We start from the raw sequence: 19,577 nt of genomic DNA on the forward strand, positions 1-19,577 counted from the left end.
TATTGTCGCCCCTCCCCCCTCCAACTTTTTTTTTTGCATTTTTCACCTAGATGGCACAAATACGCTGTTGTACAAATCTTTCTCTTTCTCCTTCTGGGGATCCCTGGAACAAACTATTTTGTGATTGGGGTCCATGGCCAAATACATATGATGTTGGGGGTCCTTGACTCCTTGACATGAAAAAGTTGGAGCACCACTGATATAGAAATACGTTTTTCACTGTAAGGATTTATAAGGCATTTGTAAAATCGGCCTCAGGTCTTAATGGGATAGATTATTTTAAAGTCTCAAAGTCTGGATGTAAATGGCAACTGGTTGGCGGCGACGCATTCAACAGCGATGTGGAATTCCTTGTCTTGTTTGCTGTAATCTTGTCTGCGTGAAGTGCAAACGTCTCAGCCACCAGCAGGGGGAAGACTATAGATGCATCTGCATAAACCTTAACGGGCTTGGCGTCCATTCTGATCTTGCCCCAGGACACAGCCTCATCAGGTCTGGCCCCAGAGTCGGATCCATCGAATTCCTGACCTGTGTTCACGTACACTGAATAATCAGCTCCGTTTCTCATCAGATTTGCGTTGGCTATGTGGTGTTTGACCAGACCTCCTCCCAGGATGATCATCCCCGTCCGTTTGGCAAACACTGCTGTGCTGTTCAATTTACGGATGTCTTCTACTATGTCCAACACCAAACCAGGATTTCTGTAGGAGTGGAAGTAGATCATGTCTCCCAGGGAGCCATCTGTCAGGGCGGGGCTGAACACCGGGATGTCATTCTTGTAGGCCCAGTAGTAAACAGAGTCGGGATTGTTGATCTCCTTGCCCAACCGGTGGATCATCTTAGACGGCGTCCAACGGGTGCCCTCGGTATCCTGTTCTAGTACCATCTGGTCCAAAATGGGCATCAGCCAGTCCTCAAACTTACAGTAATTGGCATTGGGGACCAGGAGATTCCCTATCCTGTTGATGCCTCTCTGGCGCAGCTCCTTGCCAGGCAGGGCGAAGTCTCCAAGGAACGTGTCAGCCAGGCACTTGATCAGATCCTCCTCTATGCCTCCGGCTGTGGTCACGATCACATCCACCATTTTGTGCTCCGCTAGGTAGCGGATGCTCTCCCTGACGCCGGAGCTGATGAGGTTGGAGGTGTAACCGAGGAAGATGGTACAGCCCGTCTGGTGGGAGGAGCCGGTGGCTGTCCACTCGCTCCCCTCTGTCGCCTCCACCGGCTCCAGGCGCTTCTCTATCATTGTGTTGATCTGCTCGATGGCCAAGCCCATGTTACTAGCCTGGAAGCCTGTGGTGAGATAGGACCGGAGCAGAGCCCGGTGGTCCACCCCCTGGTTGAAGTCATAGCCCCGGATCTTGGGCGTGTCCTCAGGGAGGTCCTCACTCTGTTTAAGGACCGCCTCTGTGGCCATTGGTGGAGCTTGATCTGCCATCTCCTCTATTTGTGAGTGTCAGCGATCAGGAGAAATCGTTCAAATGTGAGGTTGGAACCTTCTCATTGTAGCCAGAAGTTAACAACATATGAGCGTGAGGGATACCATAGGACTGCTACCCTCTGATGTCATGTTGATGACATCATATTGATGACGTCAGTATGCAACTCCATATTTGGATTGGTGGGACACTGGATCTGAGATTATGAGTTCACAAAATGTGTAAAATATTCACACAAAAATAACTATTCACAATTTGTAAAAGATATTCAGGAATGTACTCCCTTGCCCTAGTGTCAATGTGCCCTTTACATTTCATGCTGATTGATCCAGTGGTTTGCAAGGTTAGCCGCAGACACATGTATTCATTTATTCTATTAAATGTAGTGCTATATGTAGCATTTACAATTGGACTATATATATAACTATGCAAAGGAATGACTGAAAATGGAAAATGGATAGTAATAAGTAAATAAAATAAATGATGAAATAAAGATAGATTTTATAAAATGATATGCATACATACATTAGAATACTGAATGTAAAACAATATGTACTTTGCATACAATATTTGGACAGTATGCTGTGTTTGCAAAGTATTATGACATTGAATATGAGTTATAAAAATGTTTTAGATATATTTATGCATTTAATTAAAGGAAACTAGTTGTATTAGATTTAGCTGTATAGAGTACATACAGTATTTGTATTTGTACTTCTCGCAGTCATCCAGCAGATGGGGCTGCTCGTCTTGAGCAATGTAAGACCGAGCCTACATTCATTCATGTCCATTCTGGCAAGAAAAAAGTATGATGTAAAAGTCCCAGATGTACTTGCAAAGTAAATTAATTTAGGCTGTTCAGGTTGAGCATAATAGTGGCTATTGGTTGGTGTTGGTTTAATTTTGTAGTTTTTTTTTTAGGACCAGCGGAAATCTGATATAGTCTCTCAGCGATAACATAGCATAGCCTAATACAAATTGTCAGTGTGCAGCACAGCCTGAACAGATACAGCATGGAAGTTTATATTAATAAGCCTTTCAACTGCTTATTTTGCCAGCATGTGGCGGCCATTTTGTGGTGCCACAGATAGAAAACCCACACTTTTTGTCCCATAGAGATTCCTGAAAATATTTATATAAATTATTGTAAGCCTGGAACCAAGCCACCCATGAACCATGACCATAAAAAAATGATTCTGTGTCAGAAAATATTAGAATATGTAATTATATTATACACCATATTTAATAAATACCCTTTTTTTGCAGTTTTCAAATATTTTTTGATGCAGAATCAAATGTTGTATGGTCATTATTCACCAGGAGCCTGGATGGCTTGGACTGGTTCCAGGCTTAAAATAATTAATATAAATAATTTTGGAAATTCAAAAACACATTTATGGGCTTTCGATCTGTGGCCAAAATGAAATGGCCACCAATGCCATGCTGTATTGGGTGACATTTTGGGCCTCACATCCTTCCCCAGACAAAGGAAAGTAAACAGGAACACACCTTGAGCTAACCACTGGGCCAGGTGACCTGACAGATCACCTCACATGCCTTGCATGTGCAGGTGACCAGTAGACAGAAATAATACAGCAATAAACATACAGACAATTGTATCACAGTGCAAACAATAAAAGTATACAAGTCTAGGTGAGCGTTAGTACAATGCAATACAATGAACATTAATAAAAACCCAAGAAAGTTACATCTTATAGGTTCACAAGATGATGATGAGGATGAAACAAGCACTTTATGCCGGCACTTTATATTTCTGAATGTAGCCTTTTATTGTATTTTATCTCTTGCACTAGATGCGCCCAGACTTATGTTTTATGCTATGGTGTTTCATGTCTGTTGTTGTCCTGTACTGTCTGTATGTTTTAAACCACTACTCTGGCTGTAAACCTAATTGCCCTTCTGGGACATTAATAAAGACCTTGAACCTTGAATACATTAAATCTAACAGATAAACGACTCTCAGGTCATAGATCTGGTATAAAGAGCCGATCACGGAACATGTTGCGAGCAGCTCTATTATTCTAAAGAAATTAACATTTTGAATTTTGGAAGTAATGTAATATCATAATGTATAATTTTGTCCAATAATATAAGACGAACGATCTCTTCAGCCAATCAATATTTAGCAACTGACTGAGAGCTCAACAGACTTAAAACTGAGCAGATCTTTTCGGGAAGTGATTTAGTCATTTTTTCTCACATAAGAAGTAGTACATTTGAATAGTTTTATTCTTTAACCAATTAAAACCGGGAAAGCAGCTGTGTCATTTTAGATTTTAGCTCTAAAAAAAACTTGAAAGTGTGAGAACTATTGATTTAGAAAGATCTGGAGGCTAACATCGCTAGTCCCATTTGGAACAAGAGGCTAACAGCACTGGTGCTACGAGGAGCGATGTTTGGAGGACTTGTAGGATTGACAGTAGTGCTGGTAGGATCAATAAGTTTGACACTGTTGCAAAAGTCATCTTCACAGCAGCTTATTGTAGAATCCTCGGACAGGCTAATATTCAGCATCAAGTTAAGCAGGTATTTAGCATCTCCACACATGCTCTGTGTGGCACAGCCAATCATGGTCTTGTTTTGGTCTCCATTATGTTCCATCACTTTGAACACAAAAACCCATATTATTGTCTGTGCTTAACACTGAAAATATTATTGAGCATTTTTCTTAGGGCGGATTCACACTGCGGCCTTGAACCAGCCTTGAGGCTGGTTCCAAGGCCGCAGTGTGAATCCGCCCTTAGATGAGGAAAGTGAAATATTTAGCCTGGCCTGAAGCCATGAGCTGATTCACCTGAGATGCAGCGGTCCTGGCGGTCTATACACGTCAAAGTCTTCTGTGTGTTGCCGCAGTTCTCTGGATCTGTGCAAGTGTAGCACTTCTTACCACTGGGAAACGGCCAGTACTCAGTGTCTGTAAGGTTTACATTTTGATATGTTTATCAAATAATTTAAAATGATGTCTTAAACCCTGAACCCTGTGTACAACAAAACATATACAAATATTTTGAACTTGCTGAGAACTCACAGGACACAACATTTCATTTCTTACTTCTTTGATCGAATGATTGACTCTTTGTGACAGTTAAATGTTACAACTAATATATTTTTATCTAATTGGTGCCTTTCATTTTCATTTCATTTTTTTGGTATGTTTTTTGTTGATTTAGATGAGATTTCATGATTAGCAAGTTTTTTGTTTGCCTGCCTGTTTGTAGAAATATGTTTTATTTACAGATGTGTACTAGGATTTTCATCCGTAGATGTATTTGCTTAATTGCAGTTTGTTCCAGTTTTTAGTTCAAGTATGAAGAATAAAAAAAACATTTAATTTAGAAAACAAGGACACATGCATGTCCTTCATACTGTACGTTGGTTATTGTATTTAAATTTAGTTTAGAAGATAGAGAGAACGAGACAACCAGGTGCTCACCGGACACGCAAAAGTCAACAAAGTTAAAATAGTAAAAGGTAGTCCTGGATCAGACGGGATAAGATGTCAGATAAAAGAATGGGCGATCCGGGCACTCAGAGTTAAAAGAGGGAGCAGCCATTATCAAACCAACATGTTGCTTAACATGTTTAATAAAGGCTGCTCTGAGTGCCCAGATCTCCCATTTTTTAATAAATGTTTTTATCTGTAGTTTAGAAGACACCATATAAAGGTATAGGGTACTTACGATAGCTTGTAAAGTTAACATTGCAGAAGTCAGTGGAACAGCACTGGATGTTCTCATATGTGTTGATGTTTCCAAAGTACACTGAGCCTGGTGAGCCAGTATTGCACAGATCGGCTGGCATGCAATTCTTCATTGTACTCACCACAGCCGAACGATTTTCAACTGAAAACGAAACAAAATATTACCTTCAACCAAATAATGTCATCATACTAGAATATCTGCTCAAGAAGGTGACTTTAAAATCTATAGCTATAGTCTATACCTCTATCACATACCTTTAGTTACCATGACTACCAATAAAGCACATTGCTGGGATCCAGGACATTCTATTTCTTTTCCTATTCCAAATGTGCAGGGTACTCCGTTTTTATCACATACACATGTCAGGGCATAGGCTATAAGAAAACAGGTTACAGTTAAAAACAGAAACTTGACATATGTTCCATGATGATTGTAATGGGAGTATGTCATATATACGGTCATGATTCAAAACTAAATGACATGGCTTAGATTTTTGCATGGGAGTGACAAAGTGTGAAAGTGATAGTTATACAGTATGTCTAAGTGGAGTTAAAACTGTAGGTTTACAACATGTGTGACCAACCAACACACTGAAATGAACTCATAATTCCCCTATTAGTGTGAATTTGAAAATTAAGATTTAAAACGATAAATGTGCATTTATTGTAATTGCAAATAGCTCTAGAATGACAAAAGGAATATTTGGTAGCTATGAAATGCATGCTTATACATTTAAAAAAAATGAACTTTAAATGGAGAGAATCAGATGGTTTAACGTCTAGAGGTAAACTATTGTGAAGAGCTGCATGCATTTCTCGGCAGGAAAACAAAACTCGGTTAGAAGTTGCAAGGTTGAAGTCTGTTTCAGGACACAAATGTGGTTGAAAGAAATACAGACATAAATTCAGACATAAATACACACGCACGCGCACGCACACACACACACACACACACACACACACACACACACACACACACACACACACACACACACACACACACACACACACACACACACACACACACACACACACACACACACACCTACCTTTAGGGAAAAGTGTGACCCCAATGATGAGAATGACCAAATTCATGATGTTCTGGACTGAGAGGTTCAACTGAAAGACTGGGTAGGGTTAACCGTCTGTGTAAACTCCCGTTCTTGACCTCTGACAAAACAAAACACAGAACAATCAGTAAATCTCTCAGGTCTTCTGACAAAGGCCTTCTGGATATACCCGCGACCAAACTTAAAACTAAGGGTGACCGGGCCTTTGCAGTGGTTGCTCCTACATTGTGGAACGCTCTGCCTTTGACGATAAAACATGCTGAGTCAGTTGATGGTTTTAAGAACTTGTTAAAAACACATTTGTTTCGGAAGTATTTTGTCTTATGAAGTTCTTACCTGTCCCACCTGTGTAGGTCAATGTTTTTGTTTTGTTTTTTGATTTCTTGTTGTGCTATTGCTCTCATGTGCCTTGTTGTAAACTTGTTTTGCTTGATTGTTTTATTGCTTGCCACTGTACAGCACTTTGTAACTTTGTTTCGAAAGATGCTTTATAAATTAAATGTACTTCTTAATACTTACTTAAATGCATAACCATCAACCACATAACCAATTTTTAACAAACAACAAAAGCAGCATTATTCAATTGAATTCAAACGTTATTCAAGACACTCAGGGGGTCCATAGAGTACATACAATAGAAAGAACACATACTAAAGCTGTCAAATAATTGTAGTGGAGTAAAAGTACAATAGTTTAGGTAAAAGTATTGAAAATGGGAAATACTCCAGTAAAGTAAAAATTCCTCAGAAGTGTACTTAAGTACAGTGCTTAAGTAAATGCACTTTTCACCACTGGTACATTATTTTATTAAAATAAATAAAACTGATTATAAATGAAATGAACACTCACATGTGGGTAGGCTAGAATGGTAGGGTCAGCTGTGTCCCTTATGCTTATTCCTATAGGTTTATTTTCTGAGTTCACATCCAGCTATGCCCAATACTGTTAGTAGATGACTGTAATATAATAACAGGGTTGGGGCGCGGCACTTGGCCTAAACAGTAAAAGCCACGCCCTCATCTCATTAGTTACATAACCTTGTTTGAGTGTGTGCGTGCGTGCGTGCGTGCGTGCGTGCGTGCGTGTGTATTACTGTATCTCGGGCGGGCTGGACGGCCAAAGGCTGATGTTTTCTCCCCGGTCAGCTAATAATCTCTGGCGCTGGACCGATCAGCGTGAAACTTTGAACGCACTCCCAGCAGGCCTGGAATTTTGTCATTTTAGGGGCAAGGCTACTTGGCCTTTGGTGTTGTCCATTTTTTGAGGGCACAAAGGCCAAATGCCAGGGCAGGAAGGCCATCAAATAAAACAAGATTTTAGTCCATTGAAAGAATTAATTGCATTTAAGGGTTAAGGATGATTTCACATTTAACATGTAGACTATCTGCAGTGAAATAAATACATTATGGTATTTACAATCTGATCCATGATCAGCCCTGCACCAATCAAAGTTACTGGGTTGGTTTAAAGATGGGGACTCAGGGGAGTTTTAGAATTCAGAATCTCAACAAAAGACACTGGAAAGAAAGAGATACTGGTGTTTACATATTGACAAGAAAGAGACACTGGTGTCAAGAAAGAGACAGAGGGCACAGTCACCTGGGGCATTAAGGCCACCGTGGCCTCAGGGCACGCCATTTTTTTGAGGGGACAAGGCCAAACTGAGGGGCAACGATCGCCATGGCCTTCATGGCCTCCCTGAAATTCCTGCCCTGACTCCCAGTAGGCCAAGGAAGAACCTCTGCTAAATCATTTTCAAATCTGCCTCATTGTGGCGCTATAACAGGCCACTTCACGTTTTGGCCTTCTTGAACCGTAGGTCGTACAATAACATTGTTTTCCCCTGGGCTCATGACGCAACTCATAGGCCACGCCCATTTCTGCCTGACAAGATTATCCACCAGTTTGTATTTTAGTAATGAAGCTGATAGAAGGCACAGAGTGCCACCAATTAGCCCATTACCACTGTTGAGGCCAATAAGGGCCTGTAAGAAAATGAACATGGACATATAAACAATCCATGGCATACAGCCAACGAAAATGTAATCAATCCAATATTGTCCCATCACTCTCAAAGAAGAGATAACAATCAGTCATCTATACAACTTTACAACTTACTGGAAGAATATTGCAACAATACAACTTCAAAAGTATAGAAATTACCATAGTTTTTGGTGAACATATATGTGTAACAGAGTGGTTCACAACCTCAGTCTGATGGCCTAAAAATCTAATATATCCCGCAGGCAATAGGGACATCCCTTTGGCTTAAGGGTTAAGATGTTGGCTTTCCGCGCGGTAGACCAGGGTTCGAATCTCGAGCATTACACATGGGCACAGGTATAAACCTGAGGAGAAAGGGAGATTAAGCCCAAAGTTACAAATACAAGAGAGATAATTCTTCATTAAGGTCGAAAATCGCATGCAATGTCTTTCATATAAAAAATATAAAACTCATACAGGGAGTGATGTCAAGCAGAAGGTAAAGGATTGTTTTGCCTGAGCCTAGTGACCCCGGGGTCGCAATAGTGGTCAAATGAAATACAGCCGCTGCCTGAAAAAGGTTTAAGCTTATGTACCTTTTGAATGATGATGATGATGAGCTACAAATACATACTTGGTGCCTATTTATTTTTATTTCATGTATTATTTATTATTATTTTTACTTCTGACTCAGCATTTCTCTGCAAGCTGTTGGTGGGGCAATTCCATCAAGCCTGTAGTTAAAACATTAGGACAGAAAGGACAGAAACCACAAATGCAGATGCATGTACAGACAGATGACCCTCTGCTCACCCCAACGGCCAGGCCATCTGACATTTAAAGTTGTTCAATCATATCCTGTTATCACATTTACACTACGCAGCTAAACCATTCTTACTACTTGAGTCACACACGGTACTTTCCACTTTTGCCATCGTTCTGAGATTCTGAGACTTTTCATTAAGTGGACTCAAGTGCATAACAGCAATGAACACACTAGTGAGGCGCGGGTCGGGTTTTTTCATGACCCGCCCCGCCCCGCCCCGCCACAGAACGCAACCCGCCTCAGCCCGCCCCGCGAACCCATATATAAATCTATGGCTCAACCCGCCCCGCGAACCCATATATAAATCTATGGCTCAACCCGCCCCGCGATTTTTTTTTTATTCTGTAAAATTATGGTTAGAAAATAATCCCCAAGTGTATTCAAACTGTTTTATTGTTATTATTCTTATTCTTATTAGGAATAAAGACAAAACAAGAGCATGTTATTATTTGTATTTTTTTTGCGTGTGAGAGCGCGTGACCCGCTCACCCTCAGCCCGCATCATTTTCTCCGAAATTCTGACTTGACCCACCCGCGCCGCGGGTTGACCAGCGGGTTACGGGTCAACCCGCGCATCACTAGAACACACTATTATATTTGTCTTAATGATTACATTGGTTATTAATGTATTCTTTTGGGTATTTATTAGGACAGCAATGACACAAAAGTATTTAAAACAACCGCATAATCTTATTATAATACCAACTGGTAATAACTAAAGCTTTAAAGGGTATCAATACTCAACAAAACATACTCAGAAGAATTACCCCCAAAAATGACATTTCCAATCCTATTGATACTAACAGCCAGTACAGCGTGTGGAACTCAGCATAACAATGATGCTATGCTATCATACTGGTTAAAGGTATTCAGAATTTTGAACAATATGTTTATATCACAATCATAAACATTTATTGCTATAGGCCAAAACATGGTTGCTAGAAGTGTGTCTTGGCATCACAAAAGAAACGTTGGCATTGAACCTTGAACAGAACAGAACAGCAAAAACTGATACATTCTGCATGACAAAACAAACACACACAAAAATCAGACCACAATATTAGCACAAAATACCAATCAATAAGTTTACTTGGGGACTTTAAAAATAGTTTAAAAATATTTGTACAAGTACAATATTTGTCTCTGAGATGTAGTGGAGTAAAAGAAGTAAAAAAAAAATGGAAATACTCCAGTAAAGTAAAAGTACCTCCAACTACTACAAGTACTGTACTTAAGTACAGTACTTAGTTACTTTACACCACTTCCCAGGGCTCTATTATAGTTTCCCTTCTTTTTCCCTCTACACCAAATCTCTGGCGAGAATAGCCAATCTACAAGCTCACAACGCGTTGCACCCTGACGTTTTGTGAGCTTGTTCTCCCCAGAATACGGACGCTAAAGTTCATGTGGTTAAAAGCATAACTTGTTTATTTATATTGGATCTATAATATAAATGCAACAGGTAAATATACATACTGTATATTATAATCTGCTTTTTATTGCAGTTAGTAGAAATTGTAGCATTCATAGGAATGTTTTGCTTGCACCATACGCTAGCGGCTTGTCCACACATGCACTGATGAGAGGAGATATTAAAGTTAGTGTGAATTAATATAACTCTGATAGTCTTGTTGCTGTTGTCCATCTCTGAAGGTTTATGGTTTCAAAGGTTTGCCATGAAGCGAGGATTTTACAGTGGGTGTATAAAAAGGCGATTATCAGTCAGCAATTATCAGTCATCAATTATCATTGATGACTCTGAGTCAGTGATACATCAATGTTCTGTCGATCGTTATAACCTCAGTGTTGAAGGATTTTTCTTTCTTTTGGAATGTGATTCCAAAAAGGCAAATTATGATACACACATAGCAAAGACAAAACTGCAGAAGTTATAATTTGACCAGATAATTCGTCGACCACATAACTGCGTCGCATGTTGACCTGTGTCGCATGTTTATTTTCCCACTTTCATATTGAACCACAAACACACATGACACCTTCCCATGTGTTTCCAGTTCAAATCTGCTGCCGAGCCAATCAAACAAAGCTGCAGGAAAATGAACCCCAACAGGAAACGGGTACTCTACCAAGGACCTCAATGGAAACAAGACCGCAAGGACTTTTTTGAACGGACCGTTTAGACAAAGTATTTTAAATGTAACTGTGCTGTTTTACATTTTTGCCTAATAAAATTTTCAATCAATCAATCAATCACCATATGAAAACCTGGGACTACAGTTATGCACACCGTCTACAAAATACTTGGAAGACTTTGAGTATTGTAAACATGAGACCCCAGTGGTTTGCAAGGTTAGCCGCAGACACATGTATTCATTTATTCTATTAAATGTAGTGCTATATATAGCATTTACAATATGGACTATATAAAAGTATGCAAAGCAATGACTAAAAAATGGAAATGGATAGTAATTAAAAAAATTGGAAATGGATAAAGTAAATTAAAAAAATTATGAAATAAAGATAGATAATATAAAATGATATGCATACATACATTAGAATACTGAATGTAAAACAATGTAATGTACTTTGCATACAATATTTGGACAGTATGCTGTGTTTGCAAAGTATTATGACATTGCATATGAGTTATAAAAATGTTTAAGATATATGTATGCATTTAATTAAAGGAAACTAGTTGTATTAGATTTAGCTGTATAGAGTACATACAGTATTTGTATTTGTACTTCTCGCAGTCATCCAGCAGATGGGGCTGCTTGTCTTGAGCAATGTAAGACCGAGCCAACATTAATTCATGTCCATTCTGGCAAGACAAAAGTATGATGTAAAAGTCCCAGATGTACTTGCAAAGTAAATTCATTTAGGCTGTTCAGGTTGAGCATAATAGTGGCTATTGGTTGGTGTTGGTTTTTAGTTTTTTTTTAGGACCAGTGGAAATCTGATATAGTCTCTCAGCTATAACATAGCATAGCCTAATACAAATTGTCAGTGTGCAGCACAGCCTGAACAGATACAGCATGGAAGTTTATATTAATAAGCCTTTCAACTGCTTATTTTGCCAGCATGTGGCGGCCATTTTGTGGTGCCACAGATAGAAAACCCACACATTTTTTCCCATAGAGATTCCTGAAAATATTTATATAAATTATTGTAAGCCTGGAACCAAGCCATCCATGAACCATGACCATAAAAAAAAATGATTCTGTGTCAGAAAATATTAGAATATGTAATTATATTATACACCATATTTAATAAATACCCTTTTTTTGCAGTTTTCAAATATTTTTTGACGCAGAATCAAATGTTGTATGGTCATTATTCACCAGGAGCTGGATGGCTTGGACTGGTTCCAGGCTTAAAATAATTAATATGAATAATTTTGAAAATTCAAAAACAAACTTATGGGCTTTCGATCTGTAGCACCACAAAATGGCCGCCAATGCTATGCTGTATTGGGTGACATTTTGGGCCTCACATCCTTCCCCAGACAAAGGAAAGTAAACAGGAACACACCTTGAGATAACCACTGGGCCAGGTCACCTGGCCCTACTGGTCCATGTGCAGGTGACCAGTAGACATGGGATGAAATAATATAGCAGTAAACATACAGACAATTGTACCACAGTGCAAACAATAAAAGTATACAAGTGTAGGTGAGTGTTAGTACGCCATACTCTGTAAAACATAATACAATGCACATTATCAAAACCCAAGAAAGTTACATCTTATAGGTTCACAAGACATTAAATCTAACAGATGACTCTCAGGTCATAGACCTGGTATAGTACAAAGAGCCGATGACAGAACATCTTGTGATCACCTCTATTATTTTGAAGCAATTTACTTTTGGAATTTTTAAAATGTAATGTAATCATATTATGCTTATGTTCATGTCCATTAATTAAGAGGAACGATCTCTGCAGCCAATCAATATTTAGCGACTGAGATCTCAACACACTGAACAGATCTTTTCGGGAAGTGATTTAGCAAATGTGAAAAGAATTAGATAATTTAAATTGTTTACTATTTAAAAATAACATGCACTGGTGCTACCAAGATCTGGAGGCTAACATCACTGGTGCCACTAGGAACAAGAGGCTAACAGCACTGATGCTACGAGGAGCGAGGTTTGGAGGACTTGTAGGATTGACAGTAGTGCTGGTAGGATCCATCTGTTTGACACTGTTGCACAAGTCATCTTCACAGCAGCTTATTGTAGAATCCTCGGACAGGCTAATATTCATCACCATGTTTAGCATGTATTGAGCATCTCCACACATGCTCTGTGTGGCACAGCCAATCATGGTCTTGTTTCGGTCTCCATTATGTTCCATCACTGTGAACACAAAAAAAAACATATTATTGTCTGTGCTTAACACTGAAAAAAATATTGGGCATTCTTCTTAGATGAGGAAAGTGAAATATTTAATATTATATTTGGGTAAACTGAAAAGGCAGTCGCCTGAAGCCATGAGCTGATTCACCTGAGATGCAGCGGTCCTGTTCTGCTATACACGTCAAAGTCTTTTGTGTGTTGCCGCAGTTCTCTGGATCTGTGCAAGTGTAGCACTTCTTACCACTGGGAAACTCTGAGTCGCCAATTGCTGAAATTGCTGTTAATAAAATAATTCATAATTATTTCTTAAATTCTGAACCACATACAAAACATGCAAAACAATATTGACTTGCTGATCATTTCTTACTTGTTTTATCGAATGATTGACACTTTGTGACAGTTAAATGTTACGACTAATACATTTTTATCTAATTGGTGCGTTTATTTTTCACCTTGTTTTTTTTTGTTTATTTTTGTTGATTTAGATGAGATTTCATAATAAGCAAGTATTTTAGTTTTCTTTTTATGGTATTTTGTTTGCCTGCCTCAATTGCCTGACATGTGTGAGAAAAAAATGACTTTTGCAAGAGAACATGCAAAATGTTTTACGAGATATTGCAAAAACATGTTTTGCGATATTTTGCAATGCACTTCCGGGTCATAGTTTCACGTTCTTCGTCGCAATGTTTTGGTTGGGAGCATCAGAGAACACAACAAACTATCATCATTCCTAAAGAAGTAATTTATGGTAAATACCTCAATACATTATTGTTATTTCACTAACGTAACCGTGCTTCCTCTGTTACTGCTTAAGTTACCCATATTAGCAGCTCCTGTGAATTTACTGAGATGCTAATATTTGTGTGTCTGTAAGCCTAGCATTAGTTTTACGTTTAGTTTTTTTTAGAGTGAAATATAGGATACAGTATGTACAGGTTAGAGTAGAGAGATATGTATATAAAATATGTAGATGAGTCTGACACTATTTGAAGTACTGTTTTTGTCATATTACATCATATAATTCAGAATATCCTGAATATAACTGATCATTTCTCAGGAATGCAGAGACAAAACAAAACATGTTGGTGTGACTGTGGGTACTAGCATTTTCATCCGTAGATGTATTTGCTTAATTGCAGTTTCAGTTTCAGTTTTTCCATCAAGTATGTCTTACTTGATTTTTCCATCAAGTAAGACAACCAGGTGCTCACCGGACACGCAAAAGTCAACAGAGTTAAAATAGTAAAAGGTAGTCCTGATCAGACGCGATAAGATCTCTTTTAACTCAGAGTTAAAAGAGGGAGCAGCCTTTATTAAACCAAAATGTTGCTTAACATGTATAATACAGGCTACTCTGAGTGCACAGATCTCCCATTTTTTAATAAATGTTTTTTATCTGTAGTTTAGAAGACACCACATAAAGGTATAGGCAGGTACTTACTATGTCTCGTAAAGTTAACATTGCAGAGGGCAGTGGAACAGCACTGGATGTTCTCATATGTCTTGATGTTTCCAAAATACACTGAGCCAGTATTGCACAGATCGGGTGGCATGCAATTCTTCATTGTATTCACCACAGCCGTACTCTGTTCAACTGAAAACGAAACAAAATATTACCTTCAACCAAATAATGTCATCATACTAGAATATCTGCTCAAGATGGTGACATTGAAATCTATAGCTATAGTCTATACCTCTATCACGTACCGTTAGTTACCACGACTATCAATGCAGCACATTGCGCGGATCCAGGACATTCTATTTCTTTTCCTATTCCAAGGATCCATGGAATAGGAACCTGTAACAGGTTACAGGTAAAAACAGAAACTTGACACATGTTCCATGATGATTGTAATGGGAGTATGTCATATATACGGTCATGATTCAAAACTAAATGACATGGCTTAGATTTTTGCATGGGAGTGACAAAGTGTGAAAAGCTGATAGTTATACAGTATGTCTAAGTGGAGATAAAACTGTAGGTTTACAGCATGTGTGACCAACCAACACACTGAAATGAACTCAGAATTCCCCTATTAGTGTGAATTTGAAAATTAAGATTTAAAACGATAAATGTGCATTTATTGTAAGTGCAAGTAGCTCTAGAATGACAAAAGGAATATTTGGTAGCTATGAAATGCATGCTTATACATTTTTTTTAAATGAACTTTAAATGGACAGAATCAGATGGTTTAAAGTCTAGAGGTAAACTATTGTGAAGAGGTGCATGCATTTCTCGGCAGGGAAACAAAACACCGGACAGTTGGTTCGAAGTTGCAAGGTTGAAGTCTGTTTCAGGACAAAAATGTGGTCGAAATAAAGAAAGAAATACAGACATAAATTCAGACATAAATGCACGCGCGCACACACACGCACGCACGCGCGCGCGCACGCACGCACGCACGCACGCACGCACGCACGCACGCACGCACGCACACACACACACACACACACACACACACACACACACACACACACACACACACACACACACACACACACACACACACACACACACACACACACACACACACACACACACACACACACACACACACACACACACACACACACACACACACACACACACACACACACACCTTTAGGGAAAAGTGTGACCCCAATGATGAGAATGACCAAATGCATGATGTTCTGGACTGAGAGGTTCAACTGAAAGACTGGGTAGGGTTTAAGTCTGTGTAAACTCCTGTTCTTAACCTCTGACAAAACAAAACACAAAACAATCACTTAAATGCATAACCATTAACCACATAACCAATTTTTAACAAACAACAAAAGCAGCATTATTCAATTCAATTCAAACTTTATTCCACTCAGGGGGTCCATGGAGTACATACAATAGAAAAAAACAAATACAATAAATGAAACCATTAAAAAACATTAAATCATAAATATATGCTGACTCTCCGGTGTTTACGCAGCCTGGACGAGTACCGGAGATTGACTATACCCTCACATGTATGGATTCCACACGTTACAAACCCCCCCCCCACACACACACACACACACACACACACACACACACTCAGACTCACACTCACACTCACACTCACACACCCCCAGTGGTGGAAAAAGTACTAAATCAATACTGCTTTGTGGACATACTCTGTTACAAGTAAAGGTCCGGTAACAACATTTAATTGAGTAAAAGTACTAAAGTATTGGCATCAATATATACTTCAACTACCAAAAGTAAAAGTACTCATTATGGAGAATGTCCCATTTCACAAGTTCAATATGAATGAAACATCTTTTGAAAATATCAAATCTACAAGGTCACAATGCGTCACTATATGAGCTTGTAGATCGGCTATTTTCAAATAGCCAAAGTACATATAGGAGCTGGGTAATGTATGTTTTGTAAAATAATCAAAATCTACAAAGTAACTAAAGTTTTCAAATAATTGTAGTGGAGTAAAAAGTACAATATTTGCCTCGAGATGAAGTGGAGTAGAAGTAAAAGTATGGGAAATCAAAATAATAATGTTAAATAGCTATATTCTAATAGTACTCATTGCTATAGAGTGTTTGTTCAGTATCAGGAGTCTCCATGTCTCTCCGGCTCAGAAAAGGCATTTTCAGGTCCAGATACCAATTCTATCCAATCAGGATAGATAACTCAGTCAGGACAGGATACATAACACGTGAAATTGGAAGTGGTGACACAAAGAAATAAATGAGATAAATGGGTACTCTCTCCTGATTGGCTGAAATGTCGTCACCTACCTGAAAATGTATGTTCTGTTTATTAAAGAGCTGGAGAGACAGGGAGACTCCTGTGACTGAACAAACACTATAGCAACGATTACTATCAGAATATAGTGCTTTAACCTTTTAACACAAAACCTTTTGTTTTAACAAAAGAATATACCCTACCTTAAGTACAGTACTTGAGTTGCTTTCCACCACAGCACACACCCCTGATGGAGACAGCATATGTGGACAAGCTGTGCACAAAGATAAATAACTCCTCCTGTAAGTTAAAATAAATTGTAATGATTATAAATGAAATGAAATAAATCATATCGACACTTACATTAATACTCAGTTGGTAAGTTGGCAGACTACTAGTAACCTGCTGTAGCATCAGCTGTAGCATCGGCTGTGTTAGTGATGAAAACAATGAGATTGTCTCTTTTTGAACCATCAGATGGTCAGGTTTACATCTAAACAGGGTTGGGGCGTGGCACTTCACCAAAACATTAAAAAGCCAAACCCTCTATCAGTCTCCCTAGCCAATCACATCCCTGTCGTGTGTGTGTGTGTGTGTGTGTGAGAGAGAGAGAGAGAGAGAGAGAGAGAGAGAGAGAGAGAGAGAGAGAGAGAGAGAGAGAGAGAGAGAGAGAGAGAGTATTGTTTATAGTACCTCAACAAGTCCAAAACGGAAAGGAATGCATGATGTCACATGTACACTTTTGACCTGATATAACCACAGTGATGTTTAGTTCAACCAGTGGATGGCGCTCTAGACTTTAAACCATCTGATTCTGTCCATTTAAAGTTAATTTAAAAAAATGTATATTAGTAGCTATCAGGTAGATTCCATCATGAATGTCAAACAATAACTTTTCAAAAAGTCAAAGCCTATCCCCCATAGACCAAACATAAAGACAAGTGTAGTGCATACAGTAAAAGTATTACATGTGTAGCTTAGTGTTAGTACTAGGCCTACACCCTACGCTGTAATGCATATAAAGCACATTCAAAACCCAATAAAATAGAATGGTATAGGGTCAGCTGTGTCCCTTATCTGCTCTGCCCCAGCTATGCCCAATACTGTTACTAGATGACTGTAATCTAATAACAGGGTTGGGGCACGGCACTTCTAGCCTGGTAAACCCTCCCTCCGGAAATCTCATTTCCATTTGATTCCAGGAGTGGAATCAAATGGAGGGAGGGTTTACCAGGCTACGGCACTTCCCTTAAACAGTAAAAGCCACTCCCCTCTCTTAATGTTCTGTTCTGTCCCCTCCCCTCACTCCCCCATAGCAACCACATAAAGCACCGCTGATATACTGTAACTACATTAGTTACATAACCCTCTGTGTGTGTGTGTGTGTGTGTGTGTGTGTGTGTGTGTGTGTGTGTGTGTGTGTGTGTGTGTGTGTGTGTGTGTGTGTGTGTGTGTGTGTGTGTGTGCGCGCGTGTGCGTGGTGAGTGGGTTTCTTGCTCTGGTTTCCTTCCCTCCCGTTTCCCGTTTTGCTGAAGTATGTGTTGTGCAGTTCAGGCCAGAGATTTGTGATGTTGAAAACTGTGGTTTGCAACATCCTAAAACTTGACATTCCACATCAAGGCTATACGAGCGGAGATAGTTTTCTTATAATTATCTCGGGCTGGACGGCCAAAGGCTGAACATTATGTTTTCTCCCTGGTCTGTCTGTGAACAGCTAATAATCTCTGGCACTGCTGGACCAATCAGCGTGAAACGTTTAACCCAGTAGGCCAAGGAAGAACCTCGGCTAAATCCAATATTGTCACATCACTCTTAAAGAAGAGATAACAATCGTATTTACAAGTCATCTATACAACTTTACAATTTACTGGAAGAATACATCTTACAACTACAAAAGTATGGAAATGACCATAGTTGTTGGTGAACATATAATGGGCACAGGTATAAACCTGAGGAGAAAAGGAGATTAAGACAAAAGTAAAAAAAAAAACAAGATTAAGGTCGAAGGTCAAATGACATGTCTTCATATAAAAAAATGTATGTCAATCAGAGACTGCTTCAAGCAGAAGGTAAAGGATTTTTTTGCCTGAGCCTAGTGACCCCGGGGTCGCAATAGTGGTTAAATGAAATACAGCCGCTTCCTGAAAAAGGTTTTGGCTCATACCTTTTGAATGATGATGATGATGAGCTACAAATTCATACTTGGTGCCTATTTATTTTCATTTCATTTATTATTTATTTTTATTTCTGACTCAGCATTTCTCTGCAAGCTGTTGGTGGGGCAATTCTATCAAGCCTGTAGTTTAAAGATTAGAGGAGGATAGAAAGGAACATAAACCATAATGCAGATGCATGTACAGACAGATGACTCTCTCCTCATCTGACTTTTAAAGGTTGCTTAATCATATCCTGTTATCACATTTGCACTACACAGCTAAACCATTCTTACTAGAGTCACACACAGTACTTTCCACTTCTGCCATCGTTCTGAGATAACCTTTTCATTAAGTGGACTCAAGTGCATAACAG

General features: G+C 39.0%; 1 protein-coding gene and 2 long non-coding RNA genes across 3 annotated transcripts; all 3 read right to left on the reverse strand.

Annotated features, from left to right (window-relative positions):
* Positions 1–274: 274 nt before the first annotated feature.
* LOC311045148 (deoxyhypusine synthase-like) lies at positions 275–1,438 on the reverse strand (the record flags this gene model as incomplete). The annotated part of the gene is made up of 1 exon (XM_084056958.1): positions 275–1,438. One exon carries the CDS (start codon positions 1,436–1,438, stop codon positions 275–277), a length of 1,164 nt encoding a protein of 387 aa, XP_083913084.1.
* Positions 1,439–12,582: 11,144 nt separating this feature from the next.
* On the reverse strand, positions 12,583–15,150 carry LOC311045666. Its single transcript, XR_014600794.1, has 4 exons — positions 15,062–15,150; positions 14,796–14,948; positions 13,503–13,631; positions 12,583–13,354 (listed from the first exon to the last, which is right to left on the reverse strand). It is a non-coding gene; the product is annotated as an uncharacterized lncRNA (long non-coding RNA).
* An 804-nt stretch (positions 15,151–15,954) lies between these two features.
* Positions 15,955–17,514, reverse strand: LOC311045831. The gene is made up of 3 exons (XR_014600815.1): positions 17,412–17,514; positions 17,252–17,322; positions 15,955–16,074 (listed from the first exon to the last, which is right to left on the reverse strand). It is a non-coding gene; the product is annotated as an uncharacterized lncRNA (long non-coding RNA).
* Between the last annotated feature and the right edge of the window lie 2,063 nt (positions 17,515–19,577).

This window comes from Gymnoscopelus microlampas, assembly GCF_963454915.1.
Source record: "Gymnoscopelus microlampas genome assembly, chromosome: 5".
NCBI classification, from domain to species: domain Eukaryota; kingdom Metazoa; phylum Chordata; class Actinopteri; order Myctophiformes; family Myctophidae; genus Gymnoscopelus; species Gymnoscopelus microlampas.